This window comes from Pristiophorus japonicus, chromosome 13 (assembly GCF_044704955.1).
Source record: "Pristiophorus japonicus isolate sPriJap1 chromosome 13, sPriJap1.hap1, whole genome shotgun sequence".
NCBI classification, from domain to species: Eukaryota; Metazoa; Chordata; class Chondrichthyes; family Pristiophoridae; genus Pristiophorus; species Pristiophorus japonicus.
The window spans coordinates 162762578-162787214 of NC_091989.1; the positions used below are offsets into that span (position 1 = coordinate 162762578).

Consider the following 24637-nt stretch of genomic DNA (forward strand, 5'->3'; position numbering starts at 1 on the left):
AACAGCTGGCCTAAATTAAACTAATGTTCTGTCTATGAATAATCCCCAAACAGTACACAAGAACTTCAGTCATCTGAGTATCTTTTACTCAAAATTGATATCTGTATGTGTTTTCTTTTGTGGAAGCACACCATGTGATAGTTATTACAGTTTAAGTTATTTCAGTCTCTTTTCTCTTTTGTTGTCTGCTGATTATTCCGATGGACCTCTTTTGACCTGAGCTTTATGGTGTGGTCAGAGTGGTATTTTCTCCCGGTTCAGAGAGATCTGAGTGCGCTGTGCCTGAGAGGAAGAGAGTGCAGACATTTCTCCTCGTCCCAGGTTATTTGCATGACCCAAGAGAACTCCAAATGCAGACCCATCCCTGTCTGGGCCTTGCATCGAAAACAATAGTGTGAATTTGAGGCCTCGGGCATTCAGCTGCATGTTGGGACTCTGAAATCAGGGCCTTCTGGCTGACGATGGAGATCTGCAGCCAAAAGGCCCCAGTAGTCTCAAAATATCTTGAAGGGATGTTTTAAAGTAAAATTTACCTGCCTGTTTCCACCTGTCCCCGGGACCCCAGCTGACACTTTGGTCAGCTGTGCCCAAGGGCAGACCATTTTGCCAGGTTTTGCTTGCGTGCCCAGAAAGCATAGCCACAGGAAAATGAAGGAAACCGGGAGGATGCCTGGGTTACTTACCCGCCGGAAAGCCACCTGGATTCCGCCATGCCTAATTTGAACCAGTCCTTCTGAGCTGGTGGCCAAATCACCTGAAGAGGAGGGGTCCCAACTAACCTATGTAAATCGGGGTCCGATGATGTCAATTGGGACCCGGATGGCATTTTAACTCAGGCCTGAGCAGGTCCAGGTTGTTATCTAAGCCTGGGCCACAGGCGGGACCTATTTCTGTTAGCCAGGGGACCAGTTAGCCTGCTTTCACTGGGCATACCTGCTCATTGGCAGATTTTCAAGCCGGGGACGAGGCAACGACTGGCCTGAGTGTCTCTTTTACTGACCATATTCCCTCTGATGCGGGGGCACCATGTTTGAGGTGTATGGAGATTCAGGGTTGGGAGGCAGTGTTTTCGCCGGCGGGGAGGTGGGGGCGTGGGGGGTGGGTGGGCACTACTGGTTCCTGCGCGGGAGTTAGAAGAGGCACATAACCAGTAGCGCCGTGCCCTCATTGGTAGCGCCCTGGTCCGCTGCGTCTCCAGCGATGACGTCATCGCCATGTGCGGCGACCCCTTTTCACCCCGTGGCAGAAATTGGGCACCACCCCGTGAGGCTGCTGTGGGCGATGTCAACGGCGGGCGCAGGAATTTCCGTCTTGTGAAAGTTACTGCCCCCAAATGGGGCGCTCCGGAATTTCGCCCCCATCTGTCTCAAAATTGGCCCCCTGGAAACTAATGGAGAAGACTGGGACCTGGTGAATCCATCTCATGATTCCCAGCCCTTCCACTGTACTCCCTCCACACTTACAGCAGGAGCGTGCCAAAAGGGCCACAGATTTTTAGCTCCTGTGTTTATAAAGGCAATGGGTATCCAATCTGCCAAAAGTTCAATGTGTGCATGAACCAATAATAATACATGTTACTACAAAATAGTAAATGGTCACTGTTGTAATGTAGGGAAATGCGGCAGCCATTTTGCGCACAGAAAGGTCCCAAACAGCAATGAGGTAAATGACCAGATAACCTATTTTAATTCTGGCAGTCGATGGAAAAATGCAGCAGAATTATGTTTAATTAACTTTACAAATATTTACTTCTTGCTGAGAATGAATTGAAAATGCAAATGTAGTTTATGCTTGTGCTCTTTAGAGTAAGATTCTTGCCACATGACTTCTGCATGTTGTGAAATTGCAGGGTCAGCTGGTGACCTTTCACCCACTCATTTGGGTGGATGGATATCATTTTGAGATCACGCAATTGAGGTTTCATGATAAGTGCTTTCTGTGTGTGCCAGAAGTGAAGAAACAGAAATTTTACTCATATCATCTTACACCACGATTTATGCAATGTTTGGCTGTGGGAGTCACTGGGTCAAATAATCACTGCATAAATAGACTTTATTAGATTTTGGCAGCACCTTTGTGCCAAGACCTTCCAACAACAGAGCCACAGCTGAAATGTTTGTGCAGTCTTTGGAAGTCAGTCTGAACTGATGCAGAATTCAATTCAGTTAATGATTTCCCACATCAATAAAATTATTTACCGAAGTATAAAAATTTAGGAAAAGAACATCCACTAATTTTAACTGGGGAAAAATCTTGCACTAATCACTTTCAAAATCCTCAGAGCAGACAGTGAGGGTAACTTCGACTTTTGGAGGTGGGGTAAAAATCAGATTGAAGTCAATGCAAAGAAACATCGGGCTGCCAAATGTCTTCCTCATCTGCTACGGGGTTGTCTGAATGTTTGATGCTGCATTTATCCTTTCTGACACATTGTCTGGACCGTTTTCCTGTGAGAAGGTTACATGCTGTGCCAGAGAGGACGGCCCTCCTTTCCCCACTTTGCGAAGCAGTAGATCCATAGCTATATTAGTGAATGGTGGGGTCCTTTTCCTCCACTGCATCATTGCTTCACTCAGAAAGATTTGCTGGCTCTGCTTTCCTTTCTGTTGTAATTAATACTTCATATTTAAATGGCAGTGCTGGCAGGGGCGGCGATCCTTGGTGGGCCTCTGTGACTCATTTCCCTTCATTTTCTAGCATTATATTGTTCAATTCCAAGCAGCATAATGGGAGCGTGGGAGGATTCAGCCCTAAGATCACTATCCTTGGGTTTTCCTATATAAATGTCGGAATTAAAGCCCGAAGTACTTAATTCAATACTTGTTCATAGAAAACTATGAGCTCTTTTATATATAACAAAATGGAGCAGTGAGTAAAGGGATAGGAATGAGTTGAACAGACAAATGAAAAATCATAATTTGCTACTTGATTGTTTCTCTTTTATCACTTTTGCATGTGGATCAATAATACCAATTTTGCAGTAAACTCTCAAACATACCATAATATTTTGACATCTGTACAAATTTAAAAATTAAGTTTATACTTCAAACTTGTACTAAAGTGTCAGCTGTGGCTCAGTGGGTAGCACACTCACTTCTGAGTCAGAAGATTGTGGGTTCAAGTCCCACTCCAGGAACTTGAGTACATAAATCTAGGCTGACACTCTAGTACAGTGCTGAGGGAGTACTGCACTGTTGGAGGTGCCATCTTTCAGATGAGATGTCAAACTGAGGCCCCGTCTGCTCTCTTGGGTGGACGTAAAAGATCTCATGGCACTATCTTGAAGAAGAGCAGGGGAGCTAGCTCCAGTGTCCTGGCCAATATTAATCCCTCAATTAACATAATAAAAACAGATTATCTGGTCATTATCACATTGCTGTTCGTGGGAGTGTGCTGTGTGCAAGTTGGCTGCCGCATGTCCCACATTACAACAGTGACTACACTCTAAAAGTACTTCATTTGCTGTAAAGCGCTTTGAGACGTCCGGTGTTTATGAAAGGTGCAGGTCATTCTTTTCTTTCTTTAATTTTGTCGAAAAATGTCTCCTCTACAGGAGTGCTAGCCTGGCTGGATGGTACCAATGTGATGTATGATAACTGGTCCCCAGGACATCTATCCTCTCCATCAGCGACATGTGCTTACATGCTCAAGAACTCTGGGTACCGCTGGATGAGTACAAACAACTGCAGTCAAGAGTTTTATTTCATTTGTGAATTTGGTAAGCAAGGTTTATTTCCCATTTCTTTAGTGATGGTAGATCTTGGGACAGCAATGTCTAGTGTGTCATAACATCATATACAAGGATGATACCACAAATGTGAGATTATATCTATCAGGAAAGGATGAACAGGTTGGGTGTCTTTTCTCTTGAAAGGAGGAGGCTGAGGGGTGAGCTAATAGAGTCTTTACAATTATGAAATGTTTTGATAGAGCAGACACAGTGAAAGTGTTTCCATGTGTGGGGAACAGCAAAACTAGAGGCCATCACTATAAAATAGTCACCAAGAAATCAAATAGGGAATTCAGAAGAAATTTCTTTACCCAGAGAGTGGTGAGAATGTGGAACTCGCTATCACAAGGAATGGTTGAGGCAAATAGCATGGCTGCATTTAAGGGGAGGCTAGATAAGCATATGAGGGAGTAGGGAATAGGGGGTTATGCTGATAGAGGTAGATGAGGAAGAATGGGAAGATACTTGAGTGGATCACAAAAAACCTCTGCAGTCCTGCCAAATCCAGTCGTGAATGGTGGTGAACAATTAAATAACTAACGGGAGGAGGAGGCTCCATGAATGTTCCCATCATCAATGATGGCAGAGCCCAGCAAAAGACAAGGCTGAAGTGTTTGCAACCATCTTCAGCCAGAAGTGCCGAATGGATCTTGGCCTCCTCCTGAGGTCCCCACCATCATAGAAGCGGGTCTTCAGCCAATTCAATTAGCTCCACGTGATATCAAGAAATGGCCCGACAACATCCTGGCTGTAATGCTGAAGACTTGTGCTCCAGAACTAGCTGCACCTCTAGCCAAGCTGTTCCAGTACAGCTGCAACACTGGCATCTATGTGACAAAGTGAGAAATTGCCCAGGCATGTCCTGCCCAAAAAGCAGGACAAATCCAATCTGGCCAATTATCGCTCCCAGCCTACTCTCTATCATCAAAAAAGCGATGGAAGGTGTTTGCGACAGTGCTATTAAGCGGCACTTGCTCACCAATAACCTGCTCACTGATGCTAAGTTTGGGTTCTGCGAGGACCACTCAGCTCCAGACCTCATTACAGCCTTAGTCCAAACATGGACAAAAAAGCTGAATTCTAGAGGTGAGGTGAGAGTGACTGCCCTCGACATCAAGGCAGCATTTGACTGAGTGTGGCATCAAGGAGCCCTAGTAAAACTGAAGTCAATGGGAATCAGAGGGAAAACTGGCTGCAGTCATACATAGCACACAGGAAGATGGTTGTGGTAGTTGGAGGCCAATCATCTCAACCCCAGGTCCTCAGGGCAGTGTCCGAGGCCCAAGCATCTTCAGTTGCTTCATCAATGACCCTCCCTCCATCATAAGGTCAGAAGTGGGAATGTTCATTGATGAGTGCACAGTGTTCAGTTACATTTGCAACTCCTCAGATAATGAAGCAGCCCTTACCCACATGTAGCAAGACCTGGACAACACTCTGGCTTGGGCTGATAAGTGGCAAGTACCATTCACGCCATACAAGTGCCAGGCAATGACCATCTCCAACAAACAAGAGTCTATCCACCTTCCCTTGATATTTAGCGAGATTACCATTGCCGAACCCCCATCATCAACATTCTGGGGGTCACCATTGACAAAAAGTTTAAATGGACAAACCACATAAATACTGTGGCTACAAGGGGAGGTCAGAGGCTGGGTATTCTGTGCCTAGTGACTCACCTTCTGACTTCCCAAAGTCTTTCCACCATCTACAAGGCACAAGTCAAAAGTGTGATGGAATACTCCCCACTTGTCTGGATGAGTGCAGTTCCAACAACATTTATGAAGCTCAACAGCCCGCTTGATTGGCACCCAATCCACCACCTTAAACATTCATTGCCTCCACCATTGGCGCACTGTGGCTGCAGTGTGTACCATCTACAAGACGCACTGCCACAACTTCTTCAACAGCACCTCCCAAACCCGCAAGCTCTACCACCTAGACGGCCAAGGGCAATAGGCGCATGGGAACACCGCCACCTCCAACTTCCCCTCCAAGTCACATACCATCCTAACTTGGAAATATATCGGCGTTCTTTCATCGTCCCGGGGTAAAAATGCTAACTGCCATCCTAACAGCACTGTGCGAGTACCTTCACCACACGAACTGCAGCGGTTCAAGAAGGCAGCTACCACCACCTTCTCGAGGGGAATTAGGGATGGGCAATAAATGCTGGCTTTGCCAGCAACACCCACATCCCATGAATGAATTATTTAAAAAAATTATTTTAAAAAGTTATCTAATCACCCTTGTGCATTCCCTTAGTGCCTGTCTTCAGTGAGCCTTTGCCTGTCCTAGTGCTCCTACGAAGTGCTATCCCAGTAGCTGCAGCATGGCTGATGGAAGGCTGCTGACTCTCAGTTGGGAAGACTGCAGATGGGAATTGGAAGACAAGAATCAAAGTGAGAGTAGGTGTGCCGAAACAGCATCTTTTAGAATTCTTTAGCAATTCAGCAAGATTGAAAAGATAGCATAGAGCTGCGTGAGACTTACATGGCGAGACACTCTTGAACTGGATGCTCCTTGCCAAAAGTGGAATTCTCAACTGCCTTACGCCAGCCCCGAAACATTGTTGGAGGTATTGGAAGATTGAATGGGTAAGTTTCAGAGTTATAGATTTTACTTCTAGTGGTATGTAACGAGATGGGTGGGGAAGCAACAGGATGTAATAAGAAGGCTGGTAGGAGCCGACAATTAATAATGTGATATTTCAGTTTTCTAAAAGATATAATAACAATTTTATTAATCTTGAATTGTTTTATCTTTGTATTAGAGTCTGGCCAAGCATTCGCCTGTGATCACTTCAATGCCACGCTGCAGTGCGGGTCTGGGAAGGTGATTGAAATCGCTAGCAGTTTTTATGGCCGTAAATCTCTCTCTTACTGTTCCTTGGAGGCTGCAATTCCAACCGAAGCACAAGAATGCAGCTGGATTGATGTGAGCGAGAAAGTGACAGGTACCATTTTTGTGACAACTCTCTCGGGACCAATTACCATATGTAGAATTGTTCAGAAATTCATATTCTGTTTTTTTTCTGCTATTGCTGTCTGTTTAGGGTAAGAGTTGTCAGCAAGTTGTGGAATCTTCTTGTCGGCTAAGAAACTCTGGATGTCTGTACTTTATATAAAGCCAATACTAATACCCTTGGAATATAATTAGAATAGTAATGTTTCTCTTTCCTTCAAGCTTTGCATTCTGCAAGTGACTTTTTCTCTGTTCTTCAGGCAAGACCTTCTGTTTCATAAACCATTATCTAGTTGGGACGATTGTCAAGCGACCTAACCTGAGGTCTATGCCATTGCTACTCTTGTACCAGTAGCTAACTGGTGCACAAGAGAGACATGGATTGATTTACCCTTTCGGTTTTCCTTACAGCCTCAGGAAAGGTGTGGTTAAATCTGGTACATCATTGTGCATGGAACAAAGATAATTAGTGATCCTCCACGCAGTACATCAAAATTATTGTACCACCGGGTTGCTTGATTGGCAGAATGCTCATATTTGGAAACTGGAGAATGTTGTACTTATTTAAGGGGCAAATATAATCCAGAATTTTATCTTTAAGGTCAGTGCCATGGATTGCAGGCTTGCCAAACTACAGCAGATAAGGCATCCTTTGGTGATCTTTGTCCAAGCCTGGGCAATTACCTTGTCGTAGACTATCATTGCAAAGAAGGTAAGAAATACTACAGAAAATGTCTAATGAAAACATTCTCGAAAACATTCGTAGAGTCAAATCACACTGTGTGAAATTAGTGTACTAACCCTTAGATCTTGACATGAAAGGCATTAGGGGCTTTGCAGAAGGATCAAAACACATTGACCCAGAAATCCCGGTCGGCTGCTTGCCGCGGGCGATCGGCTAAAAAACTTTTTAAAAATGCGCACTTACCTTGTCCTGCTGCACCCACGTGAGTTCCCGGTCCTGAGGCCTCCACTGACTGCATGTCACAGCGCGTGCACGTCGGGGCGTGCGCAGGCCTGGAGCTGGAGCCACATGGCTCTGGGCAGCCAATCAGGTAAAGTATGTTCTCATTCATAATAATGGGAATTCCATAAGTTAGAGTTCCCATTATTATGAATGAGAAACAACCCCCAAACACACAAAACCAATAATAAAAAATAGAAAAAATACACAACATATTTTTATTAACTTAAATTAAAGTTATTTATGTATTTAAAAAATACCTATTTTTTCAATTTTTAAAAAAGTTTTTTAAATTATGGTTTAAAATAAACTTACCGTAGTGGGGAAAGTTTTTAACAATAAAATGTGTTTTTATAATGTTATTTTAAAATGTTTTTGTGTATTTTAAAACTCTTAGTCCTGTAAAAATAGGCTATGCACCTGCTTTTATCAGGCGCAAGAGTTTTGAGGACATTTGCTGGGCAAGATATGGGTAAATACCGCAATCTTGCCCTTGCAAATGACCTTGCTCCCTATATACAGAAGGTCTGTCAAGCTCCAGCTTGACAGATCGGAAAAGCTTGTTTTCAGCGCATGCCTTCCCGGGTCCATAGACACTCAATATGGACCCGGGAGGCCGGAATTTCTGCCCCACTGTAATCAGGAAAAGACCCCATCAACAGGAGGACATGGGCAAAATGGCCATTGAAGAAGCTGTAAATGTTGTCAAAGATGCTCGGCAGTTTCTCCAAGATGAAACCTTCACCTCCATAGTCCGCAATGCATAAACTGTCATCTCCCCATACAATGACCAACTACGCCCTGCCCAATATTGACAAATGCTGCACTCAATTCTTATTTATCTCCTTTTCCTCTAGATGAATCATTACCCAAAACAATAGCAAGAACATTCTGGACTTATAACTACTATTTATTCCTTATCAAAAAGTGTTTTGTCTGTGGAGCTCTATTGTTCACTTTAGGTGAAGCTGCATAACTTTTATGTGTTCTTGAACTTAATTGAATCCTCCTTCCATGTGCTGCTCTAGTGGCTGAAGTGAGTAAGTCGGCTGTGTGCTAAACATCAGTAGATGACTCTTGAGACTGGAATGCCCTTTATTGCCTTCCGCTAGATTGAGATGACCCAGCTATTGGCTCTGCCACTCCTCCAGCTGTTGGGTCTGCCCGCACCTTGCACGCTTTCTGCAACTTATAAAATCAATGGAACGGAATGGAAGGAGGTTCGAGGTGTGGAGTTGTCAGGCAGCATCTTGCTCCAAGCCAGCTCCCACCATGCCTCTGCTGCCGACCCCTGATCCTGTCACCAATGATCTGTTTGACACCTGACCTAATGGTTCGAATGGGTTCCGTGAATTCTGTGGCGATGCTTTGTTCAATGTGATTTTCCAGCATCTAGAAACCAGAGAACAAAACATGCTCTGCTGTGAAGTCCAAGGCCTGAAATTGCAGTATGCTCCATGGTGGATTGCAATGTCCTGAATGTGTCCTTCACCCCTGTACAGATGCAGCCTGTGAACTGCTCCCCAGTGACTTTCAACTGCTTCAGGATCCTGCTGGTCCCCTATCTCCACCAATATCTCTTCTTGCTTACCATGTGCTTTGTGAAGAATTGGCCCCAGTGAGTTATAATGACATTAGTGATAGATGCTGATTTGGATTCATGAGCTTAATGTTGTGAGTGATTTAATTCGTATCCTTCGGATCCTATCCATTTGAAGTTAGTATAATATGTAGTGATTTAGTACAATACTCTCCTCTTTAAATACTTTCATACCTATTTGTTTGCCTTAAAGCTTCAGGTAATCCTATGTAGCTGTGCATCCTGATGGATTTAATTCAGCATTGGTGGCAGAATTGGGTGTGTAGGTCATAAATTTCATTCTGTTCCCATTTCTACACAGTTAATGCTTTGTACAATCGAGAGAAGGGTTATTTTTGAGGTAGCACAAAGTTTTTCTGGTAGCAAATTTTTGTCATTTGGAAGTGAAATGCCACAGCTTTGCTCTCACCTGCCAGCAAGTTGACAACCCACCTCATTGAAGTTGTTCTGAAGAATAAACACTCACGAGCCTTGATGTTTGTGTGATACTTTACTTAGGTCTCCGTTTGCTGGTTGATGATGTGTACTCAGTCCTAGAAAATGTGACAATCTCTCAAATGTGGTTGCTGCATCCATATTCTGGAAACATCACCTGCACACTTAACACTGGCGATGGCTTTGTGATTGATTCCTATAATCCACAACAGTGAGTATTGCTTGAAAATGAGCTTGACAAAAATAAAGGATATATAAGTATTAGTAGTATAGAGTGTTGTAAATCTTTTGTTGTACTTAATAGTGCAAACAACTCCCACTTGAAAAATTCCACACTGACTGTACACACATTTATTTTATCCTTTATTTTGATCATCTCTCCTGACTATTCAGGAGGGACAAATTCTGGAGTGATGCACAGGATGTGACTGACCTGTCTTCAATCAGCTTTCTTAAAATCAATGGCTGTATGTTCTTATTATGTTCAGAATAACTCCACGAGACTGTGTTGTAAGCTCAAACAATTGTGACCTTGGACTCTTTAATGTAACTCCAAAGTGAGGAAGCAGCCTGATGGATTGCCTTTTATACCTGCTCGCCCAGGGTGCTCAGGTGACCTTTAGGTTTCCCACAGGTGTGCCCCCTGGTGGCAAGTCTTACACATTGGTGAGGTTTGCATACATAACGTCACTCCCCCCGCCCCCCAAAGTCTTATGTACAAGTTATTTACAAGTTGAGGCGATCTGGATCTCTGCGTTCCCGGGTCGATCGCCTGAGTTGAAGTTCTGGCATGGGTGAGTTGGTCGGATCATTGCTGCTTGGCAGCGCGGCTGGTCTGATCGGACTGTCGGGCATGGTGGGTTCATCCTCGTGGTTGACAGGGAGGTCGATTGCTGGTTGGGTGTGTGTTGATGGATCATAGATGGTAAAGTCTTCTTCAAATTGTTCTTGGTTGTCAGTGAATCGCAGTTTGGTCTGATCCAAGTGCTTTCTGCACGTTTGCCCATTCAACAGTTTAACAACAAACACTCTATTCCCCTCCTTGGCTAAAACAGTGGCAGCAATCCATTTGGGATCATGACCGTAATTGAGAACAAACACAGCATCATTAACCTCAATGTCACGTGATACAGCCGCGTGATCGTGGTACACGTTATGCCGGTGCCGCCGAGTTTTTACGTGATCATTGAGATCCGGGTGGACTAAACAGAGCCTGGTTTTGAGTGCTCTCTTCATTAACAATTCTGTAGGGGGAGCCCCAGTGAACGAGTGGGGTCGCGTGCGGTAGCTGAGCAGAATCTGAGATAACCGGGTCTGCAGGGAACTGTCTGTCACGCGTTTCAAGCTCTGCTTGATGGTTTGGACTGCTTGACCATTGGATGCGGGCTTAAATGGGGCAGATCTGACATGCTCAATGCCATTGCGGGTCATGAACTCATTGAATTCTGAGCTGGTGAAACACGGTCCATTGTCACTAACAAGGACGTCGAGCAAACCATGGGTGGCGAACATGGCCCTGAGGCTTTCAAGGGACATACATGATGCCATTATTATACATTCAATCCATTTGGAGTAAGCGTTCACTGCTACTAGAAACATCTTTCCAGAAAAGGGTCAGCAAAATCTACATGGACCCTGGACCATGGTTTGGAGGGCCATGACCACAGGCTTATTGGATGCTCCCTGGGTGCGTTGCTCAACTGTGAGCAAGTGTTGCATTGTTGTACGCATGACTCCAATTCGGAGTCAATGCCGGGCCACCAAACGTGCGACCTGGCGATAGCCTTCATCATGACTATGCCTGGGTGGGTACTGTGTAGGTCACATATAAACATTTCCCTGCCTTTTTTTGGCCAAACCACACGATTCCCCCATAGGAGACAATCCGATTGGATGGATAATCCGATTGGATGGACAATCCTTATGTTGGTGGAACGGCTTAATTTCATCTTGCATTTCCTCAGGAACCACCGACCAGCTCCCATTAAGGATGCAGCTTTTTACTAGTGATAGCACAGGGTCCTGATCTGGCGAGCCATGATGGGTGACCCCTCGCTCTCAAAAGCATCCATTACCAGAAGTCTGCGGGGTGCGCTATTTCCACCCCAGTGGTGGGCAATGGTAGCCGACTGAGGGCGTCAGCACAGTTCTCTGTGCCTGGGCTGTGGCGGATTACATAGTCATACACAGACAATGTTAGTACCCACCTTTGGATGCAGGACGAAGCATTGGTGTTGATACCTTTGCTTTCTGAGAGCAGTGAAGTAAGCAGTTTGTGGTCGGTTTCGAGCTCGAATCGGAGACTAAATAGGTATTGATGCATTTTCTTAACCCCGTATACACAAGCTAACGCTTCTTTCTCAACCATACTGTCGGCTCTTTCAGCCTTGGATAAACTTCTGGACGCATATGCAACCGGTTGCAGTTTGCCTGACACATTGGCTTGCTGTAACACACAACCGACCCCGTACGACGACGCATCACAAGCTAGTACTAAACGTTTACATGGGTCATACAATACAAGTAACTTGTTAGAGCATTGCAGGTTTCTGGCCTTATTAAAGGCTGTCTCTTGAGATTTACCCCAAACCCAGTCATCACCCTTGTGTAGCAATAAATGTAAGGGTTCCAACAAAGTGCTCAACCCCGGTAGAAAGTTCCCAAAATAGTTGAGGAATCCCGGGAACGAACGCAGCTCTGTCACATTCTATGGTCTGGGTGCATTCTCGATGGCCTCCGTCTTGGAGTCCGTGGGTCTGATGCCATCTGCCGCAATCTTTCTCCTAGAAATTCGACCTCTAGCACCAGGAAAACACATTTGGAGCATTTCAGCCTGAGTCCCACTCTGTCCAGTCACGTTAGAACCTCTTCCAGCTTGTGCAAGTGTTTGGTGGTGTTGTGACCAGTGATCAAGATGTCATCTTGGAACACCACGGTGCATGGAACCGATTTCAGCAGATTCTCCATGTTCCTCTGGAAGATGGCCGCAGCCGAGTGAATCCCAAAGGGGCATCTGTGGTACATGAACAGTCCTTTGTGTGTGTTGATACACATCAATTTCTTTGACAGTTCAGCCAGCTCCTGTGTCATGTAAGCAGAGGTTAGATCGCCTGGTACAATTAATAGTGGCAAATCATGCACCATTCCATCGTACGATACTTTCACTGCCACACTGCAGATAACAGGTATGTGTTCTTTGGTGTATGTGCGCAGCGTTGTGTGAATCGGGCTCAGTCTTGGCCTTTGTGCTTTGTTGCCCCACAGTTTCTCAAAAGCCTTCTGGCTTATGATTGATTGACTCGCCCCCGTGTCCAATTCCATGGAGACTTGAATGCCGTTAAGTTTAACTTTTTAACATTATCGGAGGGCTTTTGGTGGTGAAGGTGTGTACCCCATACACTTCCTCTTCATCCTCAGGTTTAGTTGCCTCTCCTGCTCGTTCAGCGTGGTCCACACTGGATCGGTCGTCCTCTGCTGACTCTGCCACGTGGTGAGTCAGAGGTCGTTTGCACATTCGCTGGAGGTGCCCCATTGTTCCACAGCCCTTGCACTCATAGTGCTTGAAACGACATTGATGGGCTCTATCACTGCCCCCGCAGTGCCAAAATGGTGTTAATGGATACGCCTGGCCTCTGCGATCGTGTAGGCCCTGCCATGTACAGTCCTGCCTGCTGAAGGCATTATTTTATGCACAGTACTTGCCGGTGAGTTTCGATGCTGTGAAGATATCTGTTTCATGTTGTCGTTCATGGAAATGAAAGCCTGGGCTATCGTGATGGCCTTGCTCAGATCTAGGGATTTGGCAGACAGCAGTTTGCAAAGAATGACCTCGTGGCCGATTCTAAGCACGAAAAAGTCCCGCAAAATTTCCCCCAAAGATCCGACAAATTCGCACTGTCCCGCAAGACGTCTTAGGTCGGCGACAAAGCTTGCCACGTTCTGGCCCTCGGAACGATGGTGCATGTAAAAGTGATACTGGTCACTTTCCTTCGGCTTGATGTGTTCCCGAACCAGCATGCACAGCTCTGTGTAAGTCTTGTCCGTTGGTTTGACCAGTGCCAGCAGATTTTTGATGAGGCCATATATCAAAGACCCATATACGGTGAGGAGAATCACCCAGCGCTTGACCGCCATCTCAGCCATGTCCAGCTCACTGGCCACGAAGTACTGGTTGAGATGCTCAACGAAGGCTTCCAGTGTCCCTGATGACTACATCTGCGGGAAGTGTATCCTGCTGCAGCTCCTGACAGACCGCATTGTGGCACTGGAGCTGCAGATGGATTTACTCTGGAGCATCCGCGATGCTGAGGATGCCGTGAATAGCATGTTTAGTGAGTTGGTCTTACCGCAGGTAAAGGTTACACAGACAGATAGTGAATGGGAGACCAACAGGAAGAGCAGTGGAAGGAAGGTAGTGCAGGGGTTCCCTGCGGTCATCCCCCTCCAAAACAGATACACCGTTTTGGGTACTGCTGGGGGGGAATGACTCATCAGGGGAGGGCAGCAGCAGCCAAGTCCATGGCACCGTGGGGTGGCTCTGCTGCACAGGAGGGCAGGAAAAAGAATGGGAGAGCTATAGTGTTAGGGGATTCTATTGTAAGGGGAATAGATAGATGTTCCTGCGGCCGCAATCAAGACTCCAGGATGGTATGCTGCCTCCCTGGTGCAAGGTTCAAGGATGTCCCGGAGCGGTTGCAGGACATTTTGGAGGGGGATGGTGAACAGCCAGTTGTCGTGGTGCATATAGGTACCAACGCTATACGTAAAAAATGGGATGAGGTCCTACAAGGTGAATTTAGGAACTAGGAGTTAAATGAAAAAGTAGGACCTCAAAGGTAGTAATCTCAGGATTGCTACCAGTGCCACGTGCTAGTCAGAGTACGAATCGCAGAATAGCTCAGATGAATATGTGGCTTGAGGAGTGGTGCAGAAGGGAGGGATTCAAATTCCTGGGACATTGGAACCAGTTCTGGGGGAGGTGGGACCAATACAAACTGGATGATCCGCACCTGGGCAGGACCGGAACCAATGTCCTAGGGGGCGTGTTTACTAGTGCTGTTGGGGAGGGGTTAAACTAATATGGCAGGGGGATGGGAACCTATGCAGGGAGACAGTGGGAAGTAGAATGGGGGCAGAAGCAAAAGCTAGAAAGAAGAAAAGTAAAAGTGGAGGACAGAGAAACCCAAGGGAAAAATCAAAAAGGACCACATTACAGCAATATTCTAAAGTATGTTTAAAAGACAAACCTGATGGCTCTGTGCCTCAATGCGAGGAGTATTCATAATGAGGTGGACGAATTAACTGCACAGGCATCAATTAATGAATAGGAAATAATTGGCATAATGGAGACATGGCTCCCGGGTGACCAAGGCTGGGAACTCAACATCCAGAAGTATTCAACATTCAGGAAGGAAAAGGAGGTGGGGTAGCATTGCTGGTTAAAGAGGAAATTAATGCAATAGTAAGGAAGGACATTAGCTTGGATGATGTAGAATCTGTATGGGTGGAGCTGCGAAATACCAAAGGGCAGAAAACGCTAGTATGAGTTGTGTACAGACCACTAAATAGTAGTAGTGAGGTTGGGGACAGCATCAAACAAGAAATTAGGGAAGCGTGCAATAAGGGTACAGCAGTTATCATGGGCGACTTTAATCTATATATAGATTGGGCTAACCAAACTGGTAGTAATACAGTGGAGAAGGATTTCCTGGAGTGTATTAGAGAAGGTTTTCGAGACCAATATGTCAAGGAACCAACTAGAGGTCTGGCCATCCTAGACTGGGTGATGTGTAATGAGAAAAGAAACATAGAAACATAGAAAATAGGTGCAGAAGTAGGCCATCCGGCCCTTCGAGCCTGTACCACCATTCAATAAGATCATGGATGATCATTTCTTCAGTATCCCGTTCCTGCTTTCTCTCCATACCCCTTGATCCCTTTAGCCGCAAGGGCCATATCTAGCTCTCTCTTGAATATATCCAATGAACTGGCATCAACAACTCTCTGTGGAAGGGAATTCTATAGGTTAATAACTCTCTGAGTGAAGAAGTTTCTCCTCATCTCAGTCCTAAATGGCTTACCCCTTATCCTAAGACTATGTCCCCTGATTCTGGACTTCCCCAACATCGGTAACATTCTTCCTGCATCTAACCTGTCCAGTCCCATCAGAATTTTATATGGTTCTATGAGATCCCCTCTCATCCTTCGAAACTCCAGTGAATACGGCCCAATCGATCCAGTCTCTCCTCATATGCCAGTCCTGCCATCCCAGGAATCAGTCTGGTGAACCTTTACTGCACTCCCTCAAAAGCAAGAACGTCCTTCCTCAGATTAGGAGACCAAAACTGGACACAATATTCCAGATGGGGCCTCACCAAGGCCCTGTACAACTGTTGTAAAACTTCCCTGCTCCTATACTCAAATCCCCTTGCTATGAAGGCCAACATACCATTTGCCTTCTTTATCGCCTGCTGTACCTGCATGCCAACCTTCAATGACTGATGAGTCATGACACCCCAGGTCTCGCTGCACCTCCCCTTTACCTAATCTGCCGCCATTCAGATAATATTCTGTCTTCGTGTTTTTGCCCCCAAAGTGGATAACCTCACATTTATCCACATTATACTGCATCTGCCATGTATTTGCCCACTTGCCTAACCTGTCCAAATCACCCTGCAGCCCCTTAGCATCCTCCTCACAGCTTACACCGCCACCCAGTTTAGTGTCATCTGCAAACTTGGAGATATTACACTCAATTCCATCGTCCAAATCATTAATATATATTGTAAAGAGCTGAGGTCCGAGCACTGAGCTCTGCGGCACTCCACTAGTCACTGCCTGCCATTCTGAAAAGGACCCGTTAATCCCAACTCTCTGCTTCCTGTCTGCCAACCAGTTCTCTATCCACGTCAGTACGTTACCCCCAATACCATGTGCTTTAATTTGCACACTAATCTCTTGTGTGGGACCTTGTCAAACGCCTTTTGAAAGTCCAAATACACCACATCCACTGGTTCTCCCTTGTCCACTCTACTAGTTACATCCTCAAAAAATTCCATAAGATTTGTCAAGCATGATTTCCCCTTCATAAATCCATGCTGACTTGGACCAATCCTATCACTGCTTTCCAAATTTGTTGCTATTTCATGCTTAATGATTGATTCCAACATTTTCCCCACTACTGACATCAGGCTAACTGGTCGATAATTACCAGTTTTCTCTCTCCCTCCTTTTTAAAAAAAGGCTAATTAGCAACCTTGTTGTGTGAGGCCCCATGGGGAAGAGTGACCATAATATGGTAGAATTCTTTATTAAGATGGAAAGTGACACAGTTAATTCAGAGACTAGGGTCCTGAACTTAAGGAAAGGTAACTTCGATGGTATGAGACGTGAATTGGCTAGAATAGACTGACAAATGATACTTAAAGGGTTGATGGTGGATAGGCAATGGCAAACATTTAAAGATCACATGGATGAACTTCAACAATTGTACATCCCTGTCTGGATTAAAAATAAAATGGGGAAGGTGGCTCAACCATGGCTAACAAGGGAAATTAAGGATGGTGTTAAATTCAAGGATGAGGCATATAAATTGGCCAGAAAAAGCAGCAAACCTGAGGACTGGGAGAAATTTATAATTCAGCAGAGGAAGACAAAGAGTTTAATTAGGAGGGGGAAAATAGAGTATGAGAGGAAGCTTGCCGGGAACATAAAAACTGACTGCAAAAGCTTCTACAGATATGTGAAGAGAAAAAGATTAGTGAAGACAAACGTAGGTCCCTTGCAGTCAGATTCAGGTGAATTTATAATGGGGAACAAAGAAATGGCAGACCAATTGAACAAATACTTTGGTTCTGTCTTCACGAAGGAAGACACAAATAACCTTCTGGAAATACCAGGGGACCGAGGGTCTAGTGAGAAGGAGGAACTGAAGGAAATCATTATGAGGCAGGAAATTGTGTTCGGAAATTTGTGGGATTGAAGGCCGATAAATCCCCAGGGCCTGATAGTCTGCATCCCAGAGTACTTAAGGAAGTATCACTAGAAATAGTGGATGCATTGGTGATCATTTTCCAACAGGCTATCGACTCTGGATCAGTTCCTATGGACTGGAGGGTAGCTAATGTAATATCACTTTTTAAAAAAGGAGGGAAAGAGAAAACGGGTAATTGTGGACCGGTTAGCCTGATATCAGTAGTGGGGAAAATGTTGGAATCAATTATTAAAGATGAAATAGCAACGCATATGGAAAGCAGTGGCAGGATCGGTCCAAGTCAGCATGGATTTATAAAAGGGAAATCATGCTTGACAAATCTTCTGGAATTTTTTGAGGATGTAACTAGTAGGGTGGACAAGGGAGAACCAGTGGATGTGGTGTATTTGGACTTTCAAAAGGCTTTTGACCAGGTCCCACACAAGAGATTGGTGTGCAAAATTAAAGCACATGGTATTGGGGGTAATGTACTGACATGGATAGAGAACTGGTTGGCAGACAGGAAGCAGAGAGTCGGGATAAATGGGTGCTTTTCAGAATGGTAGTCAGTGATTAGTGGGGTGCCGCAGGGCTCAGTGCTAGGTCCCCAGCTATTTACAATATACATTAATGATTTAGATGAAGGAATTGAGTGTAATATCTCCAAGTTTGCATATGACACTAAGCTGGGTGGCAGTGTGAGCTGTGAGGAGGACGCCATGAGGCTGCAGGGTGACTTGAACAGGATAGGTGAGTGGGCAAATGCAAGACAGATGCAGTATAATGTGGCTAACTGTGAAGTTATCCACTTTGGCGGCAAAAACACGAAGGCTGAATATTATCTGAATGGCGGCAGATTAGGAAAAGGGGATGTGCAACGAGACCTGGGTGTCATGGTACATCAATGATTGAAAGTTGGCATGCAGGTACAGCAGGCGGTGAAGAAGGCAAATGGTATGTTGGCCTTCATAGCTAGAGGATTTGAGTGTAAGAGCAGGGAGGTCTTACAGCAGTTGTACAGGACCTTGGTGAGGCCTCACCTGGAATATTGTGTTCAGTTTTGGTCTCCTAATCTGAGGAAGGACATTCTTGCTATTGAGGGAGTGCAGCGAAGGTTCACCAGACTGATTCCCGGGATGGCAGGACTGACATATGAGGAGAAACTGGGCCTGTATTCATTGGAGTTTAGAAGGATGAGAGGGGATCTCATAGAAACATATAAAATTCTGACGGGACTGGACAGGTTAGATGCAGGAAGAATGTTCCCGATGTTGGGGAAGTCCAGAACCAGAGGACACAGTCTAAGAATAAGGGGTAAGCCATTTAGGACTGAGATGAGGAGAAACTTCTTCATTCAGAGAATTGTTAATCTGAGGAATTCCCTACTGCAGAGAGTTGTTGATGCGAGTTCATTGGATATATTCAAGAGGGAAATAGATATGGCCCTTACGGCTAAAGGGATCAAGGGGTATGGAGAGTAAGCAGGGAAGTGGTACTGAAGTGAATGATCAGCCATGATCTTATTGAATGGTGGTGCAGGCTCGAAGGGCCAAATGGCCTACTCCTGCACCTATTTTCTATGTTTCTATGTTTAAATCTCTCAAGAATACCAATGGCAGCCATTACCGCATGAAAGTTCGTGCCAATTATTATGTTCAGAATAACTCCACAAGACTGTGTTTTAAGCTCAAACCATTGTGACCTTGCTCCCTTTAATGTAACTCCAAAGTGAGGAAGCAGCCTGGTGGATTGCCTTTTATACTTGCTTGCCCAGGGTGCACAGGTGACCTTTAGACCTCCCACAGGTGTGCCTCCTGGTGGTAAGTCGTATACATTGGTGAGGTTTGCATACATAACAGTTCATTTTTTAGCCCATCTGATCTATGCTGGTGTTTATACGCCACACGAGCCTCCTTTCCCACCCTGCCCCGTATCCCTCTATCCACCTCTCCCTCGTGTATGCATCAAGCCTCTCTTGAAATGCCTCAATGCTATCTGCTTCAACCATGTGGAAGTGAGCTCAACATTCTTATCACTCTCTGTGTAAAGCAATTCCTCTGAAATTCTTTATTTGATCTGTCAGTAGACATCTATTCCTCCTTGTTCTGAACTTACCCACAACCATCCTATTGCACCCTGTTATAATTTTAAAGATCTCTATCAGCTCATCTCTTAGTGTTCTCTTTTCCAGCGAAAAGAGCCCAAGTCTGCTCAATCTTTCCTGAAAGTTGTATCCCCTTAATTCTGGTAACAACCTTATAAATCTTTTCTGTACTTTCTCCAATGCTTCGATGTCCTTTTGTAGTATAGAGAACTGCACACAGTACTCCAAGTCTGGTCTAACCAAAGTTCCATATAAATTTAACATCACGTCCCTGCTTTTGTATTCTATTCCTCTAGAAATAAAGCCCAGTATTTATTTTCTCATTCTTTATGGCTTTTACAGTGTTGCTCCTTTTAGTGATTTATGTATTTGTATTCCCAGATCTCTGGCTCCTCTACCCCACTTATTTTCTTACCTACCCAGGAATAAGTGGCCTCCTTTATTCCGTCTACCAAAATGAACTAGCTCACACTTTATTATATTCAACTTCATTTCCCATTTATTCACCCACCTGTATTTTGGTTCTGTCTTCCACATTATTAGTTATACATCCAAATTTGGTATCTTCAAATTGCAACACCATACCTCCAATTTCTGGATATGGTGCACAACAGTTGTCCCAGCAAGGATCCCTGTGGAACAGCACTTCCTGCTTTCTGACGGTTGGGGAATCCTTCCTTAACTCCTACCCTTTGTTTTCTGTTTTGTAGCCATCTTTCAATCGATTCTAAACAGAAAATGCAGATAAAAATCTGTGTTTATTCCAGATTCCAGCATCTGCAGTATTTTGCTTTTGTTTCAATCGATTCTGCTGCTTGATCCCTGTCTCCACATACCCCTGACTTTTGTCATGAGTCTCTTCTGTGGCACGTTATCAAAGGCCTTCTGAAAGTCCACATATATCACATCTACTGCATTGCCCCTGTCTACTCTTTCTGTTATTTCTTCAAAGAATTCTTGTAATTTGCATCGCTGCTGGCAAAACATCCTGGAAGTGCCATTGGGAAGCAGAGAGCTGGTGGGGTGTCTCCCATAGAGTCTTCCACTGCATTCTGCTGGAGGTACACTGTAACTTAAGTTACACTTAAGTAGGAAATTGTGCCCTGTATATCCCATTGTGAGCCAGTTGCAGACCTATCTGATTTAATTTTTCTCAGAATTTATTGGCATGGATAGCAGCAATAACTGGTTGAACCAATGATTCTGGTATGCATACACTTCAGATTAGAATCATTGGAAAGTGAATCACTGCCAACAACACTGGTAACATGCCATTTTTTAAATTAAAATCCCAAGTTTTTTCTAGACCTACTGAGACTGTAGGCCTAAAATTGGTGTACTCACCGGCCACTGCCGCCCACTGCCGCCCATTGCCGCTGACTGCCGCCCACTGCCACCCACTGTTGCCGACACTCCTCTGCTCAAATCGCCCAGTGCCACTTTCGACCTGGAGCGGGCGGGAGGGGAGAGCCGCCGGGAAGCGCCCGCCAACATCAGTGGACGGCCGATGCGCGTAAGTAGACTCCCGCCCACCGAGATGCCATATTCACGCGGGCGGGAGTTGGCTAGAGTTGGCGGCAGGACGGCGGTGGACCGTTGTGTGGAGGCTGCACTGTCCTTAAGTGTGAAGATGGGGTAAAACAATTTAATGACATTTTTTAGCTTTAGTTTTTTTACAGGGACTTACCTGGATGGGGTCCCCTGAAGCTCGTCAAATTATTTTTTTAAATGCTTTTTATTTTTAGGTGTTCGACTCTCCGTGGGCCCGACTCCATCCTCGGCGGCACTTGGGTAGCAAGCACTTTAGCCGCTGAGAATGAGAGCTCCAACTGGCTGCCGCCCAGATTGGCAGCATACGTCGCTGCTTTGCCGTCCGCCGACCTTCGAGGGACCTTGATGATGAACACCGCCCAAAGAACCGTCAGGGACCTCGGCGGCCATCGGCGGTCCTTTGGGCGGCACTTGGGCGGGCTGGGGCCTTCACCAAATTCGGGCCCTGTATTTTGTGGTGAATCCAAAAGTCAGACATATCCATAAAGGCCACTTCAGCTCTTTTAGTGCTGGATTGAAACATTTGTTCCAAATTTGTTCCAAAGTTAAAAATCTGTGGCAGCGCAAATTAACCAAGTGACCAGATTCAATTACAAGCTATTTGGTGAACTTTTAGTTTCTTTGCAGAAGACCCCACTATGACAATAATATCTTCCAAGTATCTTTTCATAAGGAAATGTAACAAAGATATTTATGGAGAAAGCTTTGACTTCACCACCGTAGCATTTATTATAAGAAAGTGATTCCCCTCGTATTGTAGTTTTCAACTGGATTATTTGCATTGTTTTGTAAAGGTCTTCGAGCAATGTGACACACAGGTACATGACCCCTGGACTCTTCACTATCAATGTTGAATGTACAACTAGTGAATGGCATGTGACAGCCCAGAAAACTGTGTCAATCCAACAGCCAATCAGTGGTTTTGGAATCATCAAGTGTTACAATGTCAATCAATCGGAAGACATTAATAACTGCGGAGTTCTGTACGGAGACCCATTGTGGATTCAGCTTGAAGTTGAAGAAGGTACAGTTTACTTTTCATGTGTAGTAGAATGAATATATGCATATTTTATACGTGTGTTTATCCTGTGATATAAAATAACAGTTACTTCCCATTACATGAGCAGTGTAAATCATAATGAAAAAAATGCTGTACAGAGAAGTAGTCCATAGTTGCCCACAACTGGACCTGGATAACTTCCAGCCTTGGGCTGATGAATAACAGATCCATGTCACATAAATATTAAGCAATGAACAACAAGTGAAGACTCAACAACCTTCTCCATTGGCATCACAAAGGCCAAATAAGAAGAATAGGGAGGCGATCTCAGTAAACAAATCACTGTGAGGCTTGGGAAGATGGGAGATAGCAAGGATTTTAAAGGAGAGGCAAGAGAGGATGCCAGAGGAGTGCGGGGAATGGCTCAGATGGGATATGATGATGATGGCATTGCAACTTGGCAGGGTAATTTCAGTAAAGAAGAGAAGTCACAGCTTAACAGCCATGAATAGTGATAGCTCAGATGAAGAAGGCCTTTGCAGGAGAGGAAACACTTTAGACGGCAACATGGAGTGGACCAGAATTTGGGGAATTACCAGGGGAGCCACAGAAGATGAAAGTTGGGAACAATAAGATTATGGAGAGGAGGTTAAAGATTGACCCCCAGTGAACATGCTGCGACCTCTCGTTTTCTGCCATCGCCAAAAATTAAAATCAACCCTACGGTTTCTTTGGTAGAGAACCTTCTAAAACCAGATTGGCCAAGGGAGTCATATTTATTTCAAGGCTGGAAGGGCAAGTTCAGCTGCATTGATAACCATACAGATGCAAATATACCCATTATTGAATGTCTATGGTTGTTTGAAAATTAGTTCTATTTAAAATAATACAAATATGCTACACACTATCACCTGGAGTTTCTACTGAGCTCTCCTGATCTACTGTTGTAACTTCGGCTGTGATCAGCAGAAACCTTAGAACTGCTGCGTTAATGGATGAAAATAACCATTTCTTCAGGGCTCCAATGATCATCCGCCAAAGTTACGGCAGGAGATCGGGAGGACCCTGCGGAAATTGTCCCATAATATGTATATGATTTAAAGCGCGACATATTTTATGGTATTGTTAAAATGTAATCAGTTCCGTTAAAGGTGTCTGATTTCATAAGATAAGAATAATTGTTCACATCTTTCTGCTTTCACAGGTACCAATGTGACCTTTGTTATATTAGCTGGAACAGTCACCCTTCACACATTCACTGTGTTCAGAGGAAGTATTCCTCAGAATGCCACGATTGAAAATGCCACCCAGCACCGGATAGGTCCAGGCATACATCAGCTAACTATTCTTGCCAAGAATAATGTGACAATTCAAGAGGTATCTCAGAATATTACAGTTCAATTGGTGGAACCAATCAAGGGTCTGGAGGCTATGGTAAACTCGGCTGTTCTGGAGCTGGGAAATGATCTCACTATTAACATCTCAGTGTCCAGCGGAGCCCCAATTGAGCTACAGTTTGAATTTATTGGTCCTAACGAGACCTTTGCTGAAGCCATTGAAAATCCTGATGGTAAATTGGGAGCCTACAGCATTCCAATGAATTCTGAAGGTAACACAATTTTCTTGCCTTTTAGCAGAATCATTTACCAGGATGTCTGCATTTAGTGAATTAGTAACTACAATTCTAGGATGATAAATTAAATAAGGATTGACTTGAGTCAAGACACCAAGATTTATATAAACTGGAAAAGTTAGCAAAGTTGAATAGTTCAATGAGCACGGGTTCATCTATATCTATAAAATTATTTTTAAAACTTTAGCCTCAAATTGTGCCATAAATCCAGAGGTAGACCAGCAGAAACCCCAGGGAAAAGATGGACACAGCCTCCTATTCTCTGAGGGTTTTGCCAGCGACAAGGAGAATCCCCATGGATTCAGGACCATCATCTTTAACGTGTTATTACTAAAGTGATTTTGATTGAATAATTCTTCTTTCTTAGTCCTGATGAAAACACGTTTGTTTATTCAAGTCATTCATTATTGTAGTTTAACTGAAATCTAGCAATCACTGTAGCGTTTGACCGTCTAATTCTAATTATAATGAGTTTACCTTTACTTTTATCCATCTGCAGGTACTTTTCTGGTTAGAGGGAAAGCTGTCAATGCTTTTTCTAGTATTAGTTTTAATGTTGGAAATATCACTGTTGTGGCAAATACTTCAGCTCTGACACAGCATGATATGGATGATGGAGGTAAATACTTTTAAATTATATTTGCCATTGGTGCATCTTGCTCTCCCTATAGGTTTTCACTTCTT

General features: G+C 44.5%; 1 protein-coding gene across 1 annotated transcript in view; it reads left to right on the plus strand.

Annotated features, from left to right (window-relative positions):
- Nucleotides 1-24637, plus strand: part of pkd1l2a (polycystic kidney disease 1 like 2a) — a 215554-nt gene that overhangs the window by 14348 nt on the left and 176569 nt on the right. Inside the window, exons 3-9 of the mRNA XM_070896864.1 lie at nt 3554-3718; nt 6504-6686; nt 7296-7406; nt 9757-9904; nt 22124-22344; nt 23525-23929; nt 24453-24572. Of these exons, the coding sequence (XP_070752965.1) occupies nt 3554-3718; nt 6504-6686; nt 7296-7406; nt 9757-9904; nt 22124-22344; nt 23525-23929; nt 24453-24572 (1353 nt within the window). The remainder of the gene's footprint in view (nt 1-3553; nt 3719-6503; nt 6687-7295; nt 7407-9756; nt 9905-22123; nt 22345-23524; nt 23930-24452; nt 24573-24637) is intronic.